General features: G+C 35.8%; 1 protein-coding gene and 1 pseudogene across 2 annotated transcripts in view; one reads left to right on the forward strand and one right to left on the reverse strand.

Moving 5' to 3' along the window:
• The window catches only part of PIK3C2A (phosphatidylinositol-4-phosphate 3-kinase catalytic subunit type 2 alpha), a 191,799-nt gene that overhangs the window by 163,314 nt on the left and 9,065 nt on the right, over positions 1 to 19,420 (forward strand). For both annotated transcript variants that reach the window (XM_053203405.1, XM_015074998.3), the window contains 8 exons: positions 255 to 435; positions 4,790 to 4,894; positions 6,482 to 6,574; positions 7,822 to 7,951; positions 13,086 to 13,222; positions 15,325 to 15,494; positions 16,905 to 17,061; positions 17,707 to 17,816. In XM_053203405.1, the coding sequence (XP_053059380.1) occupies positions 255 to 435; positions 4,790 to 4,894; positions 6,482 to 6,574; positions 7,822 to 7,951; positions 13,086 to 13,222; positions 15,325 to 15,494; positions 16,905 to 17,061; positions 17,707 to 17,816 (1,083 nt within the window). The remainder of the gene's footprint in view (positions 1 to 254; positions 436 to 4,789; positions 4,895 to 6,481; positions 6,575 to 7,821; positions 7,952 to 13,085; positions 13,223 to 15,324; positions 15,495 to 16,904; positions 17,062 to 17,706; positions 17,817 to 19,420) is intronic.
• Positions 2,838 to 3,864, reverse strand: LOC128311705 (peptidyl-prolyl cis-trans isomerase NIMA-interacting 4-like; annotated as a pseudogene).

Genomic DNA, 19,420 nt, shown 5'->3' on the forward strand with positions numbered 1-19,420 from the left:
ATGGTATGCTCAGACTACTTATTGTCCATACCAGATGTTTTATTGAAGGCATTACAAAGCTAAATTTTATGTCCTTAGAAATAAAACCAAAAATAACAAGACTCTTTATTGCAAAGATATTTGGCATGTTAGAACTCCATAATAATGAATAAGTTTTTACTTGTTTATATAGCTTAAAACAAATTCTCAATACCAAAAAATGAACCTAAGTTGATTTTTCAGAAGTGGCTGACATAAATATTTTGCTGTATTAGGCTCCTCAAGGATGCCCTGCATGATGCACAGTTTGGTGCCCGATATGAACATGTTTTGGGTGCTCTCCTCTCAATAGGAGGAAAAGGACTCAGAGAAGAACTGTTGAAGCAGACAAAACTTGTACAGCTTTTAGGAGGAGTAGCAGAAAAAGTAAGGCAGGCTAGTGGATCAGCCAGACAGGTATGTACCCATAAGTGGGAATATAAATATTTCGATGTTAAAGGATCTTTACACTGCTGATGAATTGTTACTCTTTATCAGTAGACATCCAGTAGAATCTAATTACACCTATGCTGTTTTGAACAGATAATTCAAAGGTTGTTTAAAACCACAGGGAAAGATTTTTGCAGTCTAACTCAGAAAATCAATGATTTTTAAAATTTTATTATTTTTTTTAGTTAAATTTTAGTTAGTAACATATAGTGCAATATTTATTTCAGGAGTAGAATTCAGTAATTCATCACTTTGATACAATACCCAGTGCTTATCACAACAAGTACCCTCCTTGGTACCCAATCACCTACCTAGCCAATCTCCCTCCTCCATCAACCCTCAGTTTATTCTCTGTCATTAAGAGTCTCTTGTGGTTTGTTTCCCTCTCTTCCCTTCACTGCCCTTCCCATATGATCATCTGTTTTGTTTCTTAAAATCCACATATGAGTGAAATCATATGGTATTTTTCTTTCTCTGATTGACTTAATTTGCTTAGCATTATACATTCTAGCTCCATCCATGTCATTGCTGTTGGGAATGCAACCTGCTGCAGCCACTCTGGAGATGAGTATGGAGGTTCCTCAAAAAACTAAAAATGGAACTACCCTATAATCTAGCAATTGCACTATTATGTATTTACCTAGAGGATACCAAAATACAGATTCAAAGGGGTACATGCACCCCAATGTTTATAGCAGCATTATCAACAATAGCCAAACTATGGAGAGAGCCTAAATGTTCATTGACTGATGAATGGATAAAGAAGATGTGGTATATATATTTACCATAGAATATTACTCAGCCCCCCAAAAAGAAGAAAAGTCAGGGGCGCCTGGGCGGCTCAGTTGGTTAAGAGTCTGACTCTTCATTTTGGCTCAGGTCATGATCTAGTAGTTTGTGAGATTGAGCCCCCTGTCGGGCTCTGTGATGTCAGCATGGAGCCTGCTTGGGATTCTCTCCCTCTCTCTCTCTGCCCCTTTCCCACTTGCTTTCTCTCTCTCTCTCTCTATCTCAGAAGTAAACAAACGTTAAAAAAAGTAATGCAAGTATGAGTTGATGCTGATGTTTAAAAAATCCAAATAATAAAGAAGCTCATAAAATAAAAAATTTTTAATTAAAATTTTAAATTAATTTAAAAATTAAAACATTTCCAGTTTCATTTTCTGTTAGGTATCTATTATTCATAGTTTGCTTTATGTCCCTTCTGGTCTTTTATATGACTTTACACGTATATACATACAAGTACATGTATAAATGTTTGGAGTTTTTTTGTTTTTTAAAAAAATTTTTTATAGAAACACACACGTACTGTTATTGAGGTAAAATTCACATAACACTCATCACTTTAAATCATTAGGTTTTAGTGCATTCACAGTGTTATACAACCACCACCACTAATTCCAGAACATTTTCATCATACCAGAAAGAAAGCCTATACCCACTAACCTCTCAGTTCTCATTCCCTCCTCCTCCCAAGCCCTGGTAAGCATTAATCTGCTTTCTATCTCTATGGATTTACCTATTCTGGACATTTCATTTAAGTGGAATTACACAATATGTGGACTTTGTGTCCAGTTTCTTTCAATTTGCCTATTTTTTTCTTTTCCACTCCCCCCAATTTTTAAAATGTCTATTTATTATTGAGAGAGACAGAGTGTGAGTAAGGGAGGGGCAGAGAGAGTAGGCTCCAGGCTTTGTGCTGCCAGCATAGAGCCCAACATGGGGCTTGATCAATGATATCATAACCTGAACTGAAACCAAGAGTTGGAAGCTTAACCAACTGAGCCACCCAGCCGCCACTACCTAATATTTTCAAGGTTTCATATATTCTAGCATATATGAGTACTTCGCTCCTTTTTATAGCTAAATAATGTTCCATTGTGTGAATAATACCACATTTTGTTTATCCATTCATCAGTTGATGGACATTTGGCTTGTTTCCACTATTTGGCTATCATGAATAATGCTGCTATGAATGCTTGTGTATGTTTTTATTTGAACACCTCTTTTCAGTTTACCTAGGAGTGGAATTACTGAGTCATAAAGCAATTCTGTGTTTAACTTTGTGAGGAACCAACAAACTTTTATATGAAGCAGCTTCGTCATTTTATATTCCTACTAGCATTGTATGAGGATTCCAAGTTCTCCACATCTTCACCGTTTGTTATTTTCTGCCTTTTTAAAAAAATTATAGTCATCTTAGTGGGTGTGAAGTAGTATCACATTGTGGTTTGACTTGCATTTCCCTGATTAATGATTTTGAGCACATTTTTATGTGTTTGCCATGTGTATATCTTCTTGGGAGAAATTTCTGCCCGAAGAATTTTGTGTGTATATATGTATTTATTTACTTAGAGTGTACATGAGAGTGGGGGAGGGGCAGAGAGAGAGGGAGAGAGCGAATCCCAAGCAGGCTTTATGCTGTCAGTGCAGAGCCTGACATGAGGCTTGATCTCATTAACCTGGAGCCATGAAATCAGCTCATGATGTGAGCTGAAATCAAGAGCCGGTTGCTTAACTGACTGAGCCACCCAGGCACCCCTCCCCCCTTTTAATTAATTGGTTTGTCTTTTTGTTTTTGAGTTGTTCCTTAAACATTTGGGATATTAGACCCTTATTGGAGATACTGTTTGTAAATATTTTCTCCTGTTCCTTGAATTATCTTTTTATTTCCTTGATGGTGTCTTTTGCACAAAAGTTAATAATTTTATGAAGTTTATTTTTGTTGCTTGTGCATTTGATATCTAAGAATTTGTTACCAAATCTAAGGTCACAAAGATACACACCTATGTTTTCTTCTAAGAGTTTTATAGTTTTGCTCATATGTAAATCTTTGATCCATTTTGAGTATTTTTTAATATGCTTTGAGATAACTCATTCTTTTACATGTGGTTATCCAGTTTTCCTAGCACTGCTTATTTGGGCTTTTTTTCCCCCCAGTCTTTCGTATAGTTTTATTTTCTCCCTTCAACCATAATAATATATTATCTTCACTGGAGGGTTTGTAAACACAGGCTTATTCAGCCCATTTACAGGCAAGGCAAATGCTACGTGTTACAGTGTTCCCACCATGGAACCTCTGGTCATCCAACCCAAGTCACCCCCTTGCCTGTCTTTATCTTCACTATACTCTGTGACCACTTCATTGAGTCTCATTCCAGACTTTAAGTTTTCCATGGTTTCCATGATTTTCCCAAGTTTTTCACACAGAATGTGTCTGACCTTTACTGAGTTGCCACCATCTTTGGGACCCTGAGACTTCTTGTCAGAACTGTCACTCCCAGAGGCTGCTCCCCACTTTCCCCACTTTCCCCACTTTCCTCCCTTTCCTGGAACTGCTTTTTCCCTTGGGCAGCATCTTCGAAACTTCCCAGCATCATTTGTTGAAGAGACCATTCTCTCCCACGAGTGATCTCAGCATTCTTGTTGAAAATCAGTTGACCGTAGACATACAGGTTTATTTCTGGACTCTGAATTATATTCCATTGATCTATGAGATTATCCGTATGCCATACTGTTTTAACTACTGTAGCTTTGTAGTAAGTTTTGAAATTAGGAAATAGGAAATATGAGTCCTTCAACTTTGTTCTTTTCCAAGGGTGTTTGTTTGTTTGTTTGTTTTGGGGGGGGTGCTATTCAGAAGTCCCTTGCAATTCTGTGTGAGTTTTAGTACCATCTTGTACATTTCTGCAAAAAGGAAGTTGGAATTTTGATAAGAATTGTGTTGAGTCTACAGATTAATTTGGAAAACACTGCAGTCTTAATATTGTCTTCCACTTCATGAACACAAGATGTCTTTTTGTTCTTTTAGATCTTTAATTTCTTTGGGTAATTTTACTTTTTTTTGGTTTTTGTTTTTTTTTTTTTTTTTTTACTTGGAGAATTTGTGTCAAGACATATAGTTACACTTCATGTTTTTTTATGGGTACATAATAAATTAATTCTTTGGGAACTTCTTTTTGACCATTTGACAGTTGGACATTTTAAAAATTGAGTGGGTCCAGGATACATCATAATATTTTTGTCTTAAAAATAGATCTTCATTTTCTTTTTTTTTTTAATTTTTTTTTTTAATGTTTATTTATTTTTGAGACAGAGAGACAGAGCATGAATGGGAGAGGGGCAGAGAGAGAGGGAGACACAGAATCGGAAGCAGGCTTCAGGCTCTGAGCCATCAGCCCAGAGCCTGACGTGGGGCTCGAACTCACAAACCGTGAGATCGTGACCTGAGCTGAAGTCGGACGCTCAACCGACTGAACCACCCAGGTGCCCCTGATCTTCATTTTCTTTATGTACTTATAGTATCATTCTCTTTTCCTAGGTTGTCCTCCAAAGGAGTATGGAACGAGTACAGTCCTTTTTCCTAAGAAATAAATGCCGTCTTCCTCTCAAACCAAGTCTTGTTGCAAAAGAATTAAATATTAAGGTGACACATAAAATGCTTATAAGTTCATATTGTATTTCAAAATAATTTGTAGGAAGAAAGCAGATGGGCAGATATGCTTAAAGCAAATGAGGATAAAACCTTCATAGGTTGGTTATATAGGTATTTATGGATGTCTGTTTATAAGATCCATCTTTATATCAGTAATGTTTACTTAATCACCATTCCTAAAAGAAAAAAACAATATAAAATTATTTACTCTCTCAAAATTTTTAAAAAATTTTCTTAACATTTATTCACTTTTGAGAGACAGAGCATGAGCTGGGGAGGGGCAGAGAGAGAGGGAATCTGAAGCAGGTTCCAGGCTCTGAGCTGTCAGCACAGAGCCTGACATGGGGCTCTAACTCAAGAACCACAAAATCATGACCTGAGCCGAAGTCAGGTGTTCAACCGACTAAGTCACCCAGGCACCCCATCTCAAATTATTCTTTACTATGGTACCTTGGAAGCATATGTTGTAATTCAGTCACAAATAGGCATTTTCTTTTCCTCCCATGTGAATGGTCAGTTAGACTCTTCCCAGGTTTATAAAACTTTTTAGAGCCATCAAAAAGTAGTTGAGTAATCATCAGAATTGAGCAAAAGCAGCGAATTCAGCAAAGGCAATCAATTAATGTCTGTGGTTTTGAAAGGCTAGGGTTTAAGTATCCATAAAGGAGTCTTGGATTTGATTTCTTAAGTTGATACATGGCTACTCTTTACTGAAATTTAACCATGGGTGCCTGAGTCGTATGTCATTGACGAGGGTCATGTTAGGGATGGGTCACATTTTCTCCTTGGGTTTTGTTTGTTGTTTCCCTTAATTGGTCTGTCTTTTTTTTTTTTTTTTTTTTTAATGTATGTTTATTTTTGAGAGAGAGAGAGACAGAGACAGAGCACAAGCTGGGGAGGGGCAGAGAGAGAGGAAGACAGAGCATTAGAAGACAGAGCACCTTAGAAGCTCTGTGCTCTCAGCACAGAGCCTGATGTGGGGCTCAGACTCATGAACTGTGAGATCATGACCTGAGCCAAAGTCAGACGCTTAACTGACTGAGCCACACAGGTGCCCCTAATTGGTCTGTCTTAAATTAGTTTTTTTAACCAGTTTGATTTTAAAATAAGGTTTGCTCTTTGCTAATGGAATTTTAAAATTTGGTGTCACTATTTGATTGCATGGCTAATTATTAATTATAAGAGCACCATAAAAGGAGAAGTAGAGGTCTCATTCTAGATCATACTGATTGAGGAAAGGTAAGAGTATACAAATTTTTATGCTCTGTTGAGGAATTATGACACTTCTAAAGGTCAAAATTTTAATAATTTTTGTCTCAAGCTTTCAAGGTTTTGCCTCTCTGTTTAGAGAGTAGTAGGTAATATTTTACTTATATATGCTATGTTTAAGTCAGTTTCAAAAAGTTTTTTTTTAATACCTCTTGTCTGCTAGGTGATCTAAAAAGCAGTTCACATGTGTTATTTCATTTGCCTTAATTCAGAGGAACAAGTGAAGGGAGAAATGCCTAGGACAAAAACCTTAAACCCATTTTTATTCCAGTGTTATCTTTCTAATGCTTAAACATGTTGTATTTGTAGTCCTGTTCCTTCTTCAGTTCTAATGCTGTGCCCCTAAAAGTGACAATGGTGAATGCTGATCCAATGGGGGAAGAAATTAATGTCATGTTTAAGGTGAGCAAATGAGGTTACTTTGTTTTAAAATGATAATTTAAAAATTCTTTTCTCAAATTCCTTTTCCAAATTGCAAAGTAATTTTATTTAATATTTAATTAAATTGAATAATTAAGTGAAAAAATATTGCTGACATAAATTGTTTCCAGACAGATTTGGGAACAAATGCAACTCTGGGCTAGAGCTACTACCTAGGCCCTGCTGGTTGAACACATCATAACAGCATGCAGTGCCTTTCACACAGACTGTCATGTGAGTGGCACCCCTGGGAGTTGTGCTGTGTGAAAGTGCACAACTGTGAGCAATGGCACTGGTTTTTGGAAACACATAACTTACCTGTGAGAAGCAGCAGGAGTGGAGCACTACCGAGTAACCTATTACCAAAGTTCTGCGTCTTGTGATAATAATTCGTATATTTTGAAGAAAGAATGGAGAGTTTTCATTAATTCATTGAGTTAATGGAGGTTCATAAAGATAGCTTTTCTTGAACTATCTTTGATAAAAATATAAACATATATTTATATAAATATATATATAAATGTAAATGCAAAATATATTTATATTTTTCTCCTAACTTACATCTGGTTTGGGTTATATTTTACTGATGTATTTGCTTTTTTCTAAAACAGTACCATCTATTTGAATACAGAAAGTTTATATATTAAGTTTTAGTATTAGTTAAGGCAAATCTCCTTTTTTTCACAACTAGTTTAAAGTTATTTTATCCAATTTTAAAAAGAAAATGAAAACTTGATGTGATTCCAGTTAGAATTTATTTTGGCAGGGTTAACTTTTTTTTTAAGTAAACTTTTAGTTTGAGATAATTATAGATTCATAGCCTGTTGTAAGAAATTATACAGAGATCCTGGGTACCTTACCCAGTTTCTTTCAATATAACACCTTGCAAAGCTATCATATAATATCACAATCAGGATATTGGCATTGATACAGTCTAAATATGGAATGTTTTGGTTATGACAAAGACCCTCCATTTTGGCCTTTTAAAAAATTGAATATGATTCACATACCATAAAATCTAATCCTCTAAAGTGTATAGTTCAGGAAATTGAGACATGAAGAGGTTAAGTAATTTCTTCTGGAATGCTGCAGAAAAATAAAAAGGCAGTTCTGTTCATCTCATTCTTCACTCTTTCTATTATTTCTCCCTCCCCCTGCCTTTAATAGTATGTAACATAGTTAAGTCTTCTGGAAAGGTACAGGTTTCATTTTGTTTCTTTGATTCCAAGGTTGGTGAAGATCTTCGGCAAGATATGTTAGCTTTACAAATGATAAAGATTATGGACAAGATCTGGCTTAAAGAAGGACTAGATCTGAGGATGGTAATTTTCAAATGCCTCTCAACTGGCAGAGATCGAGGTAAGTCTGTTAGTTCTGTCTTGGTGTCTTATTATTTCTTTTCTGTGAACTTAGCTCATAGTGTACCTTCCCTGAGGGAGTCCTGATGCTGAACACTATGATCTCAGTTGTTTCTTACTTTAATTTCGTGTTACTTTATTGATTTATTTGTTCACAAATAAGTCATTGAGTAGCCCCAATGAATGCTTTGCAATAACCAGAGGTGTCTGTTGATTGATTGAATGAAAACTGTATGGTCTTCAGCTTTTGATTTAAAATTAAAGCCATGTCTAAGTTAAACCAACTTTGGTTTCATTTCTGCAAAATAAAATAATGGTTTCAAAATTTTTTTCTACTTAAGGGCAGACTTCGTCTTCTTATTTGTTAAGTTCATTTCCTTACCACACGTTTGGTGTGAATAGTAAAAGTACTACACCCAGAAATAATTGTGATAATTAAAGAGATAATCAATATAAAACACCCCAGTATGTGAAACATATTAGGTACTCAATAAATTGTAACTATTATCATTATTCTTATTCAACAAATGTTTGTTGCTAATCTATCTACAAAATGCTAATAACATGGAGTGCTTATATTTAGAAGGAAGCAATTAAAGACCTATAATTTGAAAAAGGGGCCCCTAGGTGGCTCAGTCAGTTAGGTGTCCAACTTTGGCTCACGTCATGATCTTGCAGTTCGAGCACTGTGTCAGGCTCTGTGCTGACAGCTCAGAGCCTGGAGCCTGCTTCGGATTCTGTGTCTCCCTCTTTCTCTGCCCCTACTTGTGCTCTCTCTCTCGCCCTCTCTCTCAAAAATAGATAAACATTAAAAAAAAATTTAAAAATAAAAAAGTAATTCGAAGATACTTTAATAAGCTAAAAGCTCTAAAAAAAATTACAAAGTTAGTACCATGGGGTTTTAAAGTAGGGAAAGATCATTTATAGTTGGTGGAAATGAGAAATGCTTCTCAGAATCTAATCATAGACACTAGAAAGTCACCTGAAAAATTATTTAATCATCCTTCTAATATTTGCCATTCATTTTATGCTTAAATGCCTATACTTAAGGAAATTTAACTGCATTTCAAGTTGGTCTGCCCTATCCTGGATAGTTCTGATGACTATAGAAGTTTTCTTGTATTCTGATGAATGGGAACTGACTCCTAGTGTCTTCTACCCATCAGTTCCAGTTCTGTTTTAGACTATCATATAACTAAGTCAAATCCTTCTTTATGATGAAAGTATTATGGCCTCAGATCCTGAGTTTCAAATTCTTTAGCCATTAGATTACCTTATTATTTGATTGTTTTCATTGTAAAGGGTTTAAGTGATCCAGTCTCTGAGAATGGCACCTGGACTTGGTAGAATGCAAAGTGGGCAAAGTCTTGCACATGTGGAACTTAACAAGTAAAACCATCATACTAACTCTTGCTAAATCATGCCTTGGCCGTTCTATACTTGTACATTTTGTATCTTCAACCCAAGTGTAGGACCTTATCTATTAACTTCCTTGTTATATTTGATCCATTACTTTTCAGCCTTTTGGATTCTTTTTAAAATCTGACTTTTGTTATCTGTCATTAAACCTCTTAGTTTGTGTCATGAACTGATTTGAAGAACATACATTCTGTAGCTTCTACCAAGTCATTGAAAAAATGTTTGCTGAGAGAACTAAGGACCAACCCTTGTGGCATGTCACTAGAGATTTCCTTTCAAATGATTGCTAAATCATTTTATTTAGTTACTAAGTATTTTAATTAGTTACTCATCAACTTTATTGTGTTATCAGCCACTCCACATTTCTCCATTTTATCCATCAGGACAGTATGAGAGCCTTATCACTTTCCTTTCTTAGTTTAGGATGTACATACTTTATCTTGTCAAAAAGGAAACCCGGTCAATTAAAGAATTCTTGCTGGTTGTTTTTCATATAAGTCTTGTAAAAGGAAGTTGTTTTATTAAAATTCCTCAACGAGAGCCTACCATTTCATTAGATTGGTTTTTTTTGTCACCACACTTATTTCATATAGTTGAACTTTTTCTTTCTTCTTACGGAATTCCATGTAACTTTGGAGGTAGATTCCTCATGTTTTTTATGTTGTTTCTAATGGTTGAGTGTTTACTTTGTGTCTTGCCCTGGTCTAAGCTTTTCACTTGTGCTCCCTCACAAGTGTCCTTATTTTTCAAATGAAGAAATCACATCTCCATCCTCTGTGAAGTTTTTAACTAGTATCTCAGTATTTGTAGTAATCTTCACTTCTTCAGACTCAATAGTTGTCTTTAAATACTCACCAGGCATTTACTACATGTTTTGTATCTTCCCCACTGGATTGATAGTAAGTTCCTTTAGGGCAGTGACCGTATCTTACATAGCTGGTGTTACTTTATATATTTTATGAACTTTGGTCCACTGTTTTTACACATAGTAATTTGCATCTATGCATATTTGATTATAAAATTAAAAATTTATTCACATATTAAAATTTGATTAAATGTTGTCATAGAATCAAGGTCCAGGTGGTCATTGAAAAGGGATGTCATTGGGGCGCCTGGGTGGCGCAGTCGGTTAAGCGTCCGACTTCAGCTCAGGTCACGATCTCGCGGTCCGTGAGTTCGAGCCCCGCGTCGGGCTCTGGGCTGATGGCTCAGAGCCTGGAGCCTGTTTCCGATTCTGTGTCTCCTTCTCTCTCTGCCCCTCCCCCGTTCATGCTGTCTCTCTCTGTCCCAAAAATAAATAAACGTTGAAAAAAAAAAAAAAGAAAAGAAAAGGGATGTCACTGTGAACTATAAACTAGATGATACAACCAAAACAACATAGAAGATCCAAATGAATTCATTGTGCATTGTTTGGCCAGGCTACTAGGATTAAAACCTGGCCCTGCATACTTTGTTTTGGGGTGGTCTGAAGGCCTTGGCCAACTTGCTTTCTTCCAGCCCTTTGTCTGAAGCAAGTCTTTGTGTCCATATCGTTATTTTGACACTACTGCATTTCCTTGGTTTTTAAAATACATTAAACAAATTATTTAGTTATAGAAATATTTCATGCACATAGTAAAATATCTGTGTAGCATGTAATAGAATAAATTGAAAAGTAAATCTTAGTTTCTCCCACACCTCCATTTTTAATCCTAGGCATCCTACTTCCAAAATAAAGCCACTTACATAGCCTTCTGGGACTATTTTGTATATATTCTAACATGCATGATATTCTAACATACATAATCTTTCTTTTAAACACAAAAGGACAGTTCTCCATCTGGATTTTGTATTTAATAGCATATTTTTAAGCATAAGTACATAGAGATCTACTTCATTGTATTCCCTTATGTAAATGTCCCATAATTTATTTGTTTCAAAAGTGTATTTGTTTTAAAATTTATTTGTTTTAAAAGTAGAGAAAATATGGGGTGCCTGGGTGGCTCCTCAGGTCATGATCTCACGGTTTGTGGGAGTGCTATGTGCGGCCCCACACTGGCAGTGAGGAGCCTGGTTGGGCTTCTCTCTCTACCTCTCGCTGTCTCTTCCCTCCCCTGCTCACATGCTCGTGCACGTTCTCTCTCTCTCAAAATAAACATTTTTTTAAAAAGTAAGGAAAATAAAAAATGATTTGCCTAGCCAGGCATTTACATTTTCAGTTAGGAAGACAAATAACACATACTGGAGATTTACACATTATCACAAGGACAATCTTAATCTGCTCTTCCCTTTGAAAGGGCTTAGTGTACTCTGAAACATTGCATCATTTCCCAAATACATGATCAGAGTAAGCTTTTTTGTGCTGAAATGGGATGGCACATATCTTACAAGTAACTTTTATTAACTAGGTCAGAATCCTCTAATTTGTAATTAAAATTGTTATTCTTGGGAGTGTGTAGCACATGGTTGTATAAACTGTAGAGTCTCAAATAGTCAAATTCAGCTGTTAGATTTTGGGTACTTCTGAAAATAAAAAAATTTTGATTGCTCAAATTTTCTAGCATGGGCTTCCAGACTTTATTTATTTGTTTTTTTATTTGTTTATTTTATTTAAAATCTACCATTTTTACAATTTTTTAATGTTTAGCTTTTAAAGTTTATTTTGAGAGAGACAAACAGTGCAAGTGGGGGAAGGAAAGAGAATTTTATAGGAGTTAATATAATAATTATCATAATAAAAATAGTTACCATTGGATAGACTTTACTATGTACCAAACATCATGCTAAATATGTCACATAGACTTCTTTAATACTCATTAATAACTCTTTGAAGTAGATACTATTCTTTTTTTTTTAAATTTTTTTTTAATGTTTTTATTTATTTTTGAGACAGAAACAGAGCATGAGCAGGGGAGGGGCAGAGAGAGAGGGAGACACAGAATCCAAAGCAGGCTCCAGGCTCTGAGCGCTCAGCACAGAGCCCGACACAGGGCTCGAACTCACAAACCACGAGATCATGACCTGAGGCTAACCGACTGAGCCACTCAGGCGCCCCTATTCTTTTTTTTTTAATTATTTATTTATGTTTTAATTTACATCCAAGTTAGTTATCATGTAGTGCAGCAATGATTTCAAAGTAGATTCCTTAATGCCCCTTACCCATTTAGCCTATCCCTGTTCCCTCAACCCCTCCAGCAACCCTCTGTTTGTTCTCTGTATTTAAGAGACTTGATTTTTTTTAATGATAATTCCTAACTGGTATCTCATGTCTAAGATTGAAAGCTATAATTTTTTTTTAATGTTTGTTTATTGGGGCACCTGGGTGACTCAGGTGTCTGACTTCAGCTCAGGTCATGATCTCATGGTTCTTGAGTTCAAGCCCCACATTGGGCTGTCTGGTGTCAGCATGGAGCCTGCTTTGGATCCTCTGCCCCTCCCCAACTCATGCTCTCAAAAAATAAACATTAAAAAAAGTACAATAAATGTTTATTTTATTTTTGAGCGTGCATGCATGAGAGGGAGTAAGAGGGAGAGAGAATCCCAAGCAGGCTCTGTCAGCACAGAGCCCTACTTGGGCCTTGATCTCCACAACCGCAGATCATGACCTGATGAGCCGAAATCAGGAGTCAGTCGTTCAACCGACTGAGCCACCCAGGCACCCTAAAGCACCCTAAAAATTTTTTAAAGGCTTACTCTTGGGAGACATTTTCACATAGATTAATGTTTTGTTGTTAAAGGTATGGTGGAGCTAGTTCCTGCTTCAGATACCCTCAGGAAAATCCAAGTGGAATATGGTGTGACTGGATCCTTTAAAGATAAACCACTTGCAGAGTGGCTGAGGAAATACAATCCTTCTGAAGAGGAATATGAAAAGGTGATTAGCATGTCTCCTTATTCCAGATAACTTTGTCAAAAATGTATTACATAGGTCATAAGTGCTTTCATTTTCCAGCTCTGGTGATTAGACATTTAGTTTAAGTTGTAAAAACAGCTGTCTTTCTCTAATTAAAAATATATATGTATAAAAACAGTATATTTAATGGCAGGAGTCTGAGTGAAACCAATGCTAAATTACCCTCCAAACATTCCAAACATGCTTTTAGAGGCCAGCAAAACAGAGGTATTTTTATAATGCAGAATGTTATATTTCACAAAGATCTTGGAAAAGTTATGGAAATGAGGAAGAGTGGCTGTATTGTGTGGTAGTTGAGAGCAAGATTATGGGCTAGACTCTCTGAGCTTAACTTAGGTCCCAGGTTCCTCACTAGCTATTGAGCCTTGGGCAAATTATTAACCTCCTTTGTGCCTCAGTGACCTGTGGGATAAAATAGGATATATTATGGTATTATAGTACTTATTATGGCTGTAAAAAATAATAGTACTATAAGGTTATTATGAGAATTAAGTGAGTTTATATGGAAAGCCCTACATTGAGTAAATTCTGTAGTTGATAGTTATTAGAGGTGTCATTTTTTTCTTTTGGCACACTTTTGAATGCTATAATAGGAAAGGAAAATCTCTTAAGAGTTAAAAACTTTTAATGATCCTAACTTGGCCTAAGAAAGACTCAAGAATACTTTTTTTTTTCCTTTCTAAAAACACTTTCAATGGCAACATAAGGAGATCTGTTTTAATATCATTTGCCAACCTACTTTGTCATTAATGTATCATATTTAAAGATATGTACAAATGCTGTCTGTTGAGAAATTTTAATTTTGTAGAGGAATTTTGTCCTTTGTTGGTCTTTTAAACTGTTTAAGATCAACCCCTTTTCTTTGTTGTGGTATTGAGGAAGCAGTGCAGCAAAAGCCAATACTTGTTTATAGTAATGTTGGCTCTTTTGTGGTTCCGGGGAAAGTGGTTTGACACAAAATAATTGTCAAGTAAAATACATTGTGTACTTTTTATGCATTTAACTTTTAATATCCTTTACTAAGAATATAACATAGTGGAGTCACATTGCTTGGGTTTGAATCTTGGATCTGCCACTTAATAACAATTAGGTGGTTCTGGGAAAATAATTACTCTGTTTCAGTTTCCCTCATATGTAAAATAGCAATCATAATGGTACCTTTGTCATATACTGTGTTTGTATGTAGAAAGAGAATAGTATAGTGCCTAGTTTGTGATAAGTGCTATTTAAACATTTGGTCTTGTCATCAGTAATAATTTCTGGGGAATAATCACATGGACATATAGAGCCTTATGACTGCTCCATTCAGAAATGTACTATTTTGAGGGGCATCGGACTTTTGATCTCAGCTCAGGTCTTGATTTCAGGGTTGTGAGTTCAAGCTCCACACTAGGCGTGAAGCCTACTTAAAAAACAAACAAAAATGAAATGTAGTGTCTTGAGAATATACTAAATGCATATGCTTTGGGCAAAAATACTTATTATATACATCTTGCTCTATCGTTCTATATGATGTGTTAATAACTTAATCCCCAGGACAAGCAAGACTAAAGTGAAAGATTTCCATCTTTGAGAAACTTGCAGATGTTACATAAGGAGTCAACAAAACACATTAGTTATATTATTGTATGTTTAAAGATAGCAGGTGACTTTCTTTATACATGCCTTCCCTATAAGCCAAAAAAGGGAAAATACTCTTTTATAATCCTTTATCACAGTGTTACCACTTGTGCTAAGTAGCAGAGGCTGTGAGGAGCAGAGGTCCACAACGATGATTCTTAAAAGATGTTCAAAGGCAGCACATACCCTCAGTAGGGACTGGCAGGATCTCTGCCTTTTAAGAGACAAAAGTTAGAGAGATAGGGACAATAACCATCTTTAGAAGGTGTTTTTGTTTTCGAAATAGGAAAAGGCTGGCTTTTGTTACCATAACCTAGTTTATAAGCTATTAAGAAAATGGATTATGATAGTATTTTCAAAGGGTGATGAATTACTTTAATCTTTATAACCTGCCTCCTTTAAAAATTTTTTTTTCCTAAAATAATTTTATATCTTTATTACAGGCTTCTGAAAATTTTATCTATTCTTGTGCTGGATGCTGTGTAGCTACCTATGTTTTAGGCATCTGTGATCGACACAATGACAACATAATGCTTCGAAGCACAGGACATATGTTTCACATTGACTTTGGAAAGTTTTTGGGCCATGCACAGATGTTTGGTAGCTTCAAAAGGTACTAATATTGTTTTTGTTGCTAAAGAAGAGAGGCACTTAAATACCCCAGGGGGCGCCTAGCTGGCTCAGTTAGTTGTGCATGCAACTCTTAATCCCAGGGTCATGAGCTCAAGCCCCATGTTGGGTGTAGAGCCTACTTATAAAACAAAAAACAAAAAAACACAGTACTTCAGGTAATTCTGAAGATTTCCACATTGTGAATCGCTTTTCAAAAGGTATTAATAAAATTATCTGTATCTATCCATTATTTGTATATATATCTGCAAGAGTTTCTGTAGTAATTTTTACTTGAAGGAAAAAGAAATTGACCTTTCTTACCATGTGAGTGTTAAGTTTTTGATGATTTTAACATCAACTGTTTTACAATCTAAGCATTCCTCCTCCACTTTTTTCTTCCCAAGAAAGCTGAAGCTGTTGGTTTGCTTTCTTCAGATTTATTCAAGAGATCGTTGATTTTGAGTGAATTCATTTCAAGTAATGCTAAAGATATTTTCATTTTGGGGGCACCTGGGTGGCTCAGTTGGTTAAGCGTCCGACTTCAGCTCAGGTCACGATCTCGGGGTCTGTGAGTTTGAGCCCCGTGTCAGGCTCTGTGCTGATAGCTCAGAGCCTGGAGCCTGCTTTGGATTCTGTGCACTCCTGCTCCCGTCCCTCCCCCCTCCCCATCTCTTCCTCTCCCCTGCTTGTGCTCTGTCTCCCTCTGTCTCTCAAAAATAAATAAATGTTAAATAAAAGATATTTTTGTTTTGACAGTATTAGAATTTTATGTAAGATATCTTTGTGTATTTTGATGAACCTTTATTTTGACACATTTAGCCATAACATTGATTTTAATTAGTGGACACAACTTATTTTAAAAGAGAGGCACTTTTTATTTCACAAATTAATGTCCCAAACATTAACTGCCTCTTTTCTTGCTGTTCTTTGCCTTGTAGCTCCCACTGAGCATGACTGGGGATGAAAAAGACCCTAAGAGATGACTTTACCATTGTAGTACACGAGGATGAGTGTGTGTGTGTGGTAACCTTTGCTGAAATGAATTAAGGTGTATTTTATCTAGTTAGTGGTACCTGTAAAAAATGCTCCCATTTGTATAACGGCAATGAGTGCAAAATTTTTGTCTGTATATTTGTAGCTACTATTTGATCACTATTTGAGTGTGTGGATTTATAAATATCATCTTGGAAAAAATTCATATATTCTAAGTAATGAGATTGATTATATGAAGGCTTTCCTGCAAATACAAATTTATAAGTTTTAATGCAGATTCAACACTGCCCAGTACTAAGTTTCCCAGTTGGAAATTGCTATGGCTCAGATAGCTTCGTTCAATAACCATGTGATAACAATAGCACTATTTGAATATCTTCTATAAATAATACTTTGTGTGTATTTTCTTTTTAAATAGGGATCGGGCTCCTTTTGTGCTGACTTCTGATATGGCATATGTCATCAATGGGGGTGAAAAGCCCACCATTCGTTTCCAGTTGTTTGTGGACCTCTGCTGCCAGGCCTACAACTTAATAAGAAAGCAAACAAACCTCTTTCTTAATCTCCTTTCTCTGGTAACTCTGTTCTTTTATAAGCCTTTAATTAATTTACATTACTGCTCTGTGTTTCAGTATCTAAAGAAGGATATTTTGGAATGAAATTTACTGTAGTTTCAAATGTCAGATATACTATCACCAAAATATTCAAAAATTGCTGCTCTGTAAAATATTCCAGACACCGTTTATATAAAATACAAAAAAATAAGTCACGAGAGTGGGCTACCCTGGGAGTGAGGAGTAAAAAGTACCTGAAAAGGACCCTGAGAGGGTCATCTGGAATGCTGGAACATATTTTGTGTCTTAATCTGGGTGTGTTCAGATTTTTATACTTCTCTGGATGTTTATTAAGTTAAAAGTAAACCTCCACTATGATTATTGTGACTGAACTTGATATAAAAACAGAGGACTAGACAAAAGGTCTGTATTTTACAGCTTTTATTCCATAACCTGGCTTTGTGACATCCAACAATTGACTTCTTGGCCTTGGTGTTTTTCATTTGTAACCGGATCACTTAGGTCCCTAAAACACTAATACAGACTCTTCAAAACTGTGATTGTTTTGTTTGCTTCAGTTCTAATTACTTGGCCAGCTTTTAAGGGATGGGTAAGGAACAGAGTTTTAAAAAATTGAACTCACAAACTCTTTTTTCCTTTCTACAGATGATTCCTTCAGGGTTACCTGAACTTACAAGTATTCAAGACTTGAAATATGTTAGAGATGCACTTCAACCCCAAACTACAGATGCAGAAGCTACAATTTTCTTCACTAGGTAAGGCATATTTAAATATTTTAGAGAAGGGACATAGCTTTGATTTGTTTTCCTTAAACAAATGCTATATATCAAAATTCTGATTTTTCAGGAAGGAATTGTGAGTCACAGTATTAGCAAATAGTAGCCTTATCAAAAGTATATTTTATGTCAGAAGTTTGTTTACTGAATAAATGTAAAGGATTTGTAATAACCATTTTAAAAATAAATTTCTCTCAAAATAGCTGGTTTTATTTAGTATATGACTTCAATGATAAGCATCCTGTGTATGAACTATTTCTGCAAGACGTATTTTCTATAATGCCAAATACAAGGTTTTTTGGGTTTTTTCCTAAAATAATATCTGTGTTAATCTGTTTTTCAGGATTCTGCCATGACAATTTTTGTGGATACTATAAATGCTTAAAACAGTGAACTCTGGGACACTGCTATAGTAAATTGTTTATGACATGGTACTTAAAACACGTATACCAATTATTGGCATTTGAACTTGTTATTTTTTATTTAAAAGCAGATCTTCCCGGCAAATTGGTCACCTCATTATTGTGGTATAGTGATACCACCTCATTATTATGCCATAGCAGGGAGGGACACATGAGCTTATGTTCTTTTCTCCTTTTTCTCTTGCCTTCTTCCTCTCAGTGGAGAAGAGATAGAAAACTGGACTGGACTTCCCTAGTCTCAAGAGTCTGGCCTGAATTGAATTGAAGGAAGCTGACTTTTGTATAGCCTTCCAAACTAATCCTGATAATTTAGGTATTGATGGGTTTTGCTTTGTTTTTTTAAAGAGATTTGTTGCCTCTCCTGGCAAAACTATAAAGCAGGCATGTATCAGTCTGCTTGAGCTGCCATAACAAAATACCATAGACGACAGGGCTTAAAAAACAGACGTTTATTTTCTGTTAGTTCTGGAAGCTGGAAAGTCTAAAATCAAGGTGCCAGCTGATTCACTTCCTGGTGAAGGCAAGGTGTGCCTTCTTGAGGTTTTCTCACATGAAAGAAGGAGATATAGAACAAGAAAGCATAAGCTTTCTTGTGTGTTCTTATAGGAATTTTTATCCTTATCCTTGTGACCTCTTCTAATCTTACTAACTCCATAAAGGCCATATGGGGTTGGGGTTCAATGTATGAATTTTGGAGGATACAAATATTCAGTCCATAGCCAGGCAAGAACCTTTGTGTGAGGTTCTTGACTTTTCTTTTTGAATCTCTTTCCTCTTTCTGGATTCCTTTATCCTGTTTCTGAGACTTCTTGTTTCTTTTTGCATGCCTAAAATGTTTTACTCAAACCTGCCTTCCAGATTTATTCCCACCAAACTCCATATCCTGTCAAAACTTCTTTTTCCAACTAAGGGAAATTATCTGAAGAAGGAATCTGATTCCAGATGCTACTACTATTTGATAGAAGAGATTTTATTAAATTTGAATTATTTTCCGATGCTTCCTTCTATACTTGTTTAGTTGCTACCTTCCCTGTTTATTAAAAGGGAATTAAAGGGGTGCCTGGGTGGCTCAGTTGTAAACTGTCCGACTGTGACTCTTGGTTTCAGCTCAGGTCATGATCTCAGTTTATGAGTTCAAGGCCCGCTTGGGATTCTCTGTCT

Source organism: Acinonyx jubatus, chromosome D1, assembly GCF_027475565.1.
Source record: "Acinonyx jubatus isolate Ajub_Pintada_27869175 chromosome D1, VMU_Ajub_asm_v1.0, whole genome shotgun sequence".
Classification (NCBI taxonomy): domain Eukaryota; kingdom Metazoa; phylum Chordata; class Mammalia; order Carnivora; family Felidae; genus Acinonyx; species Acinonyx jubatus.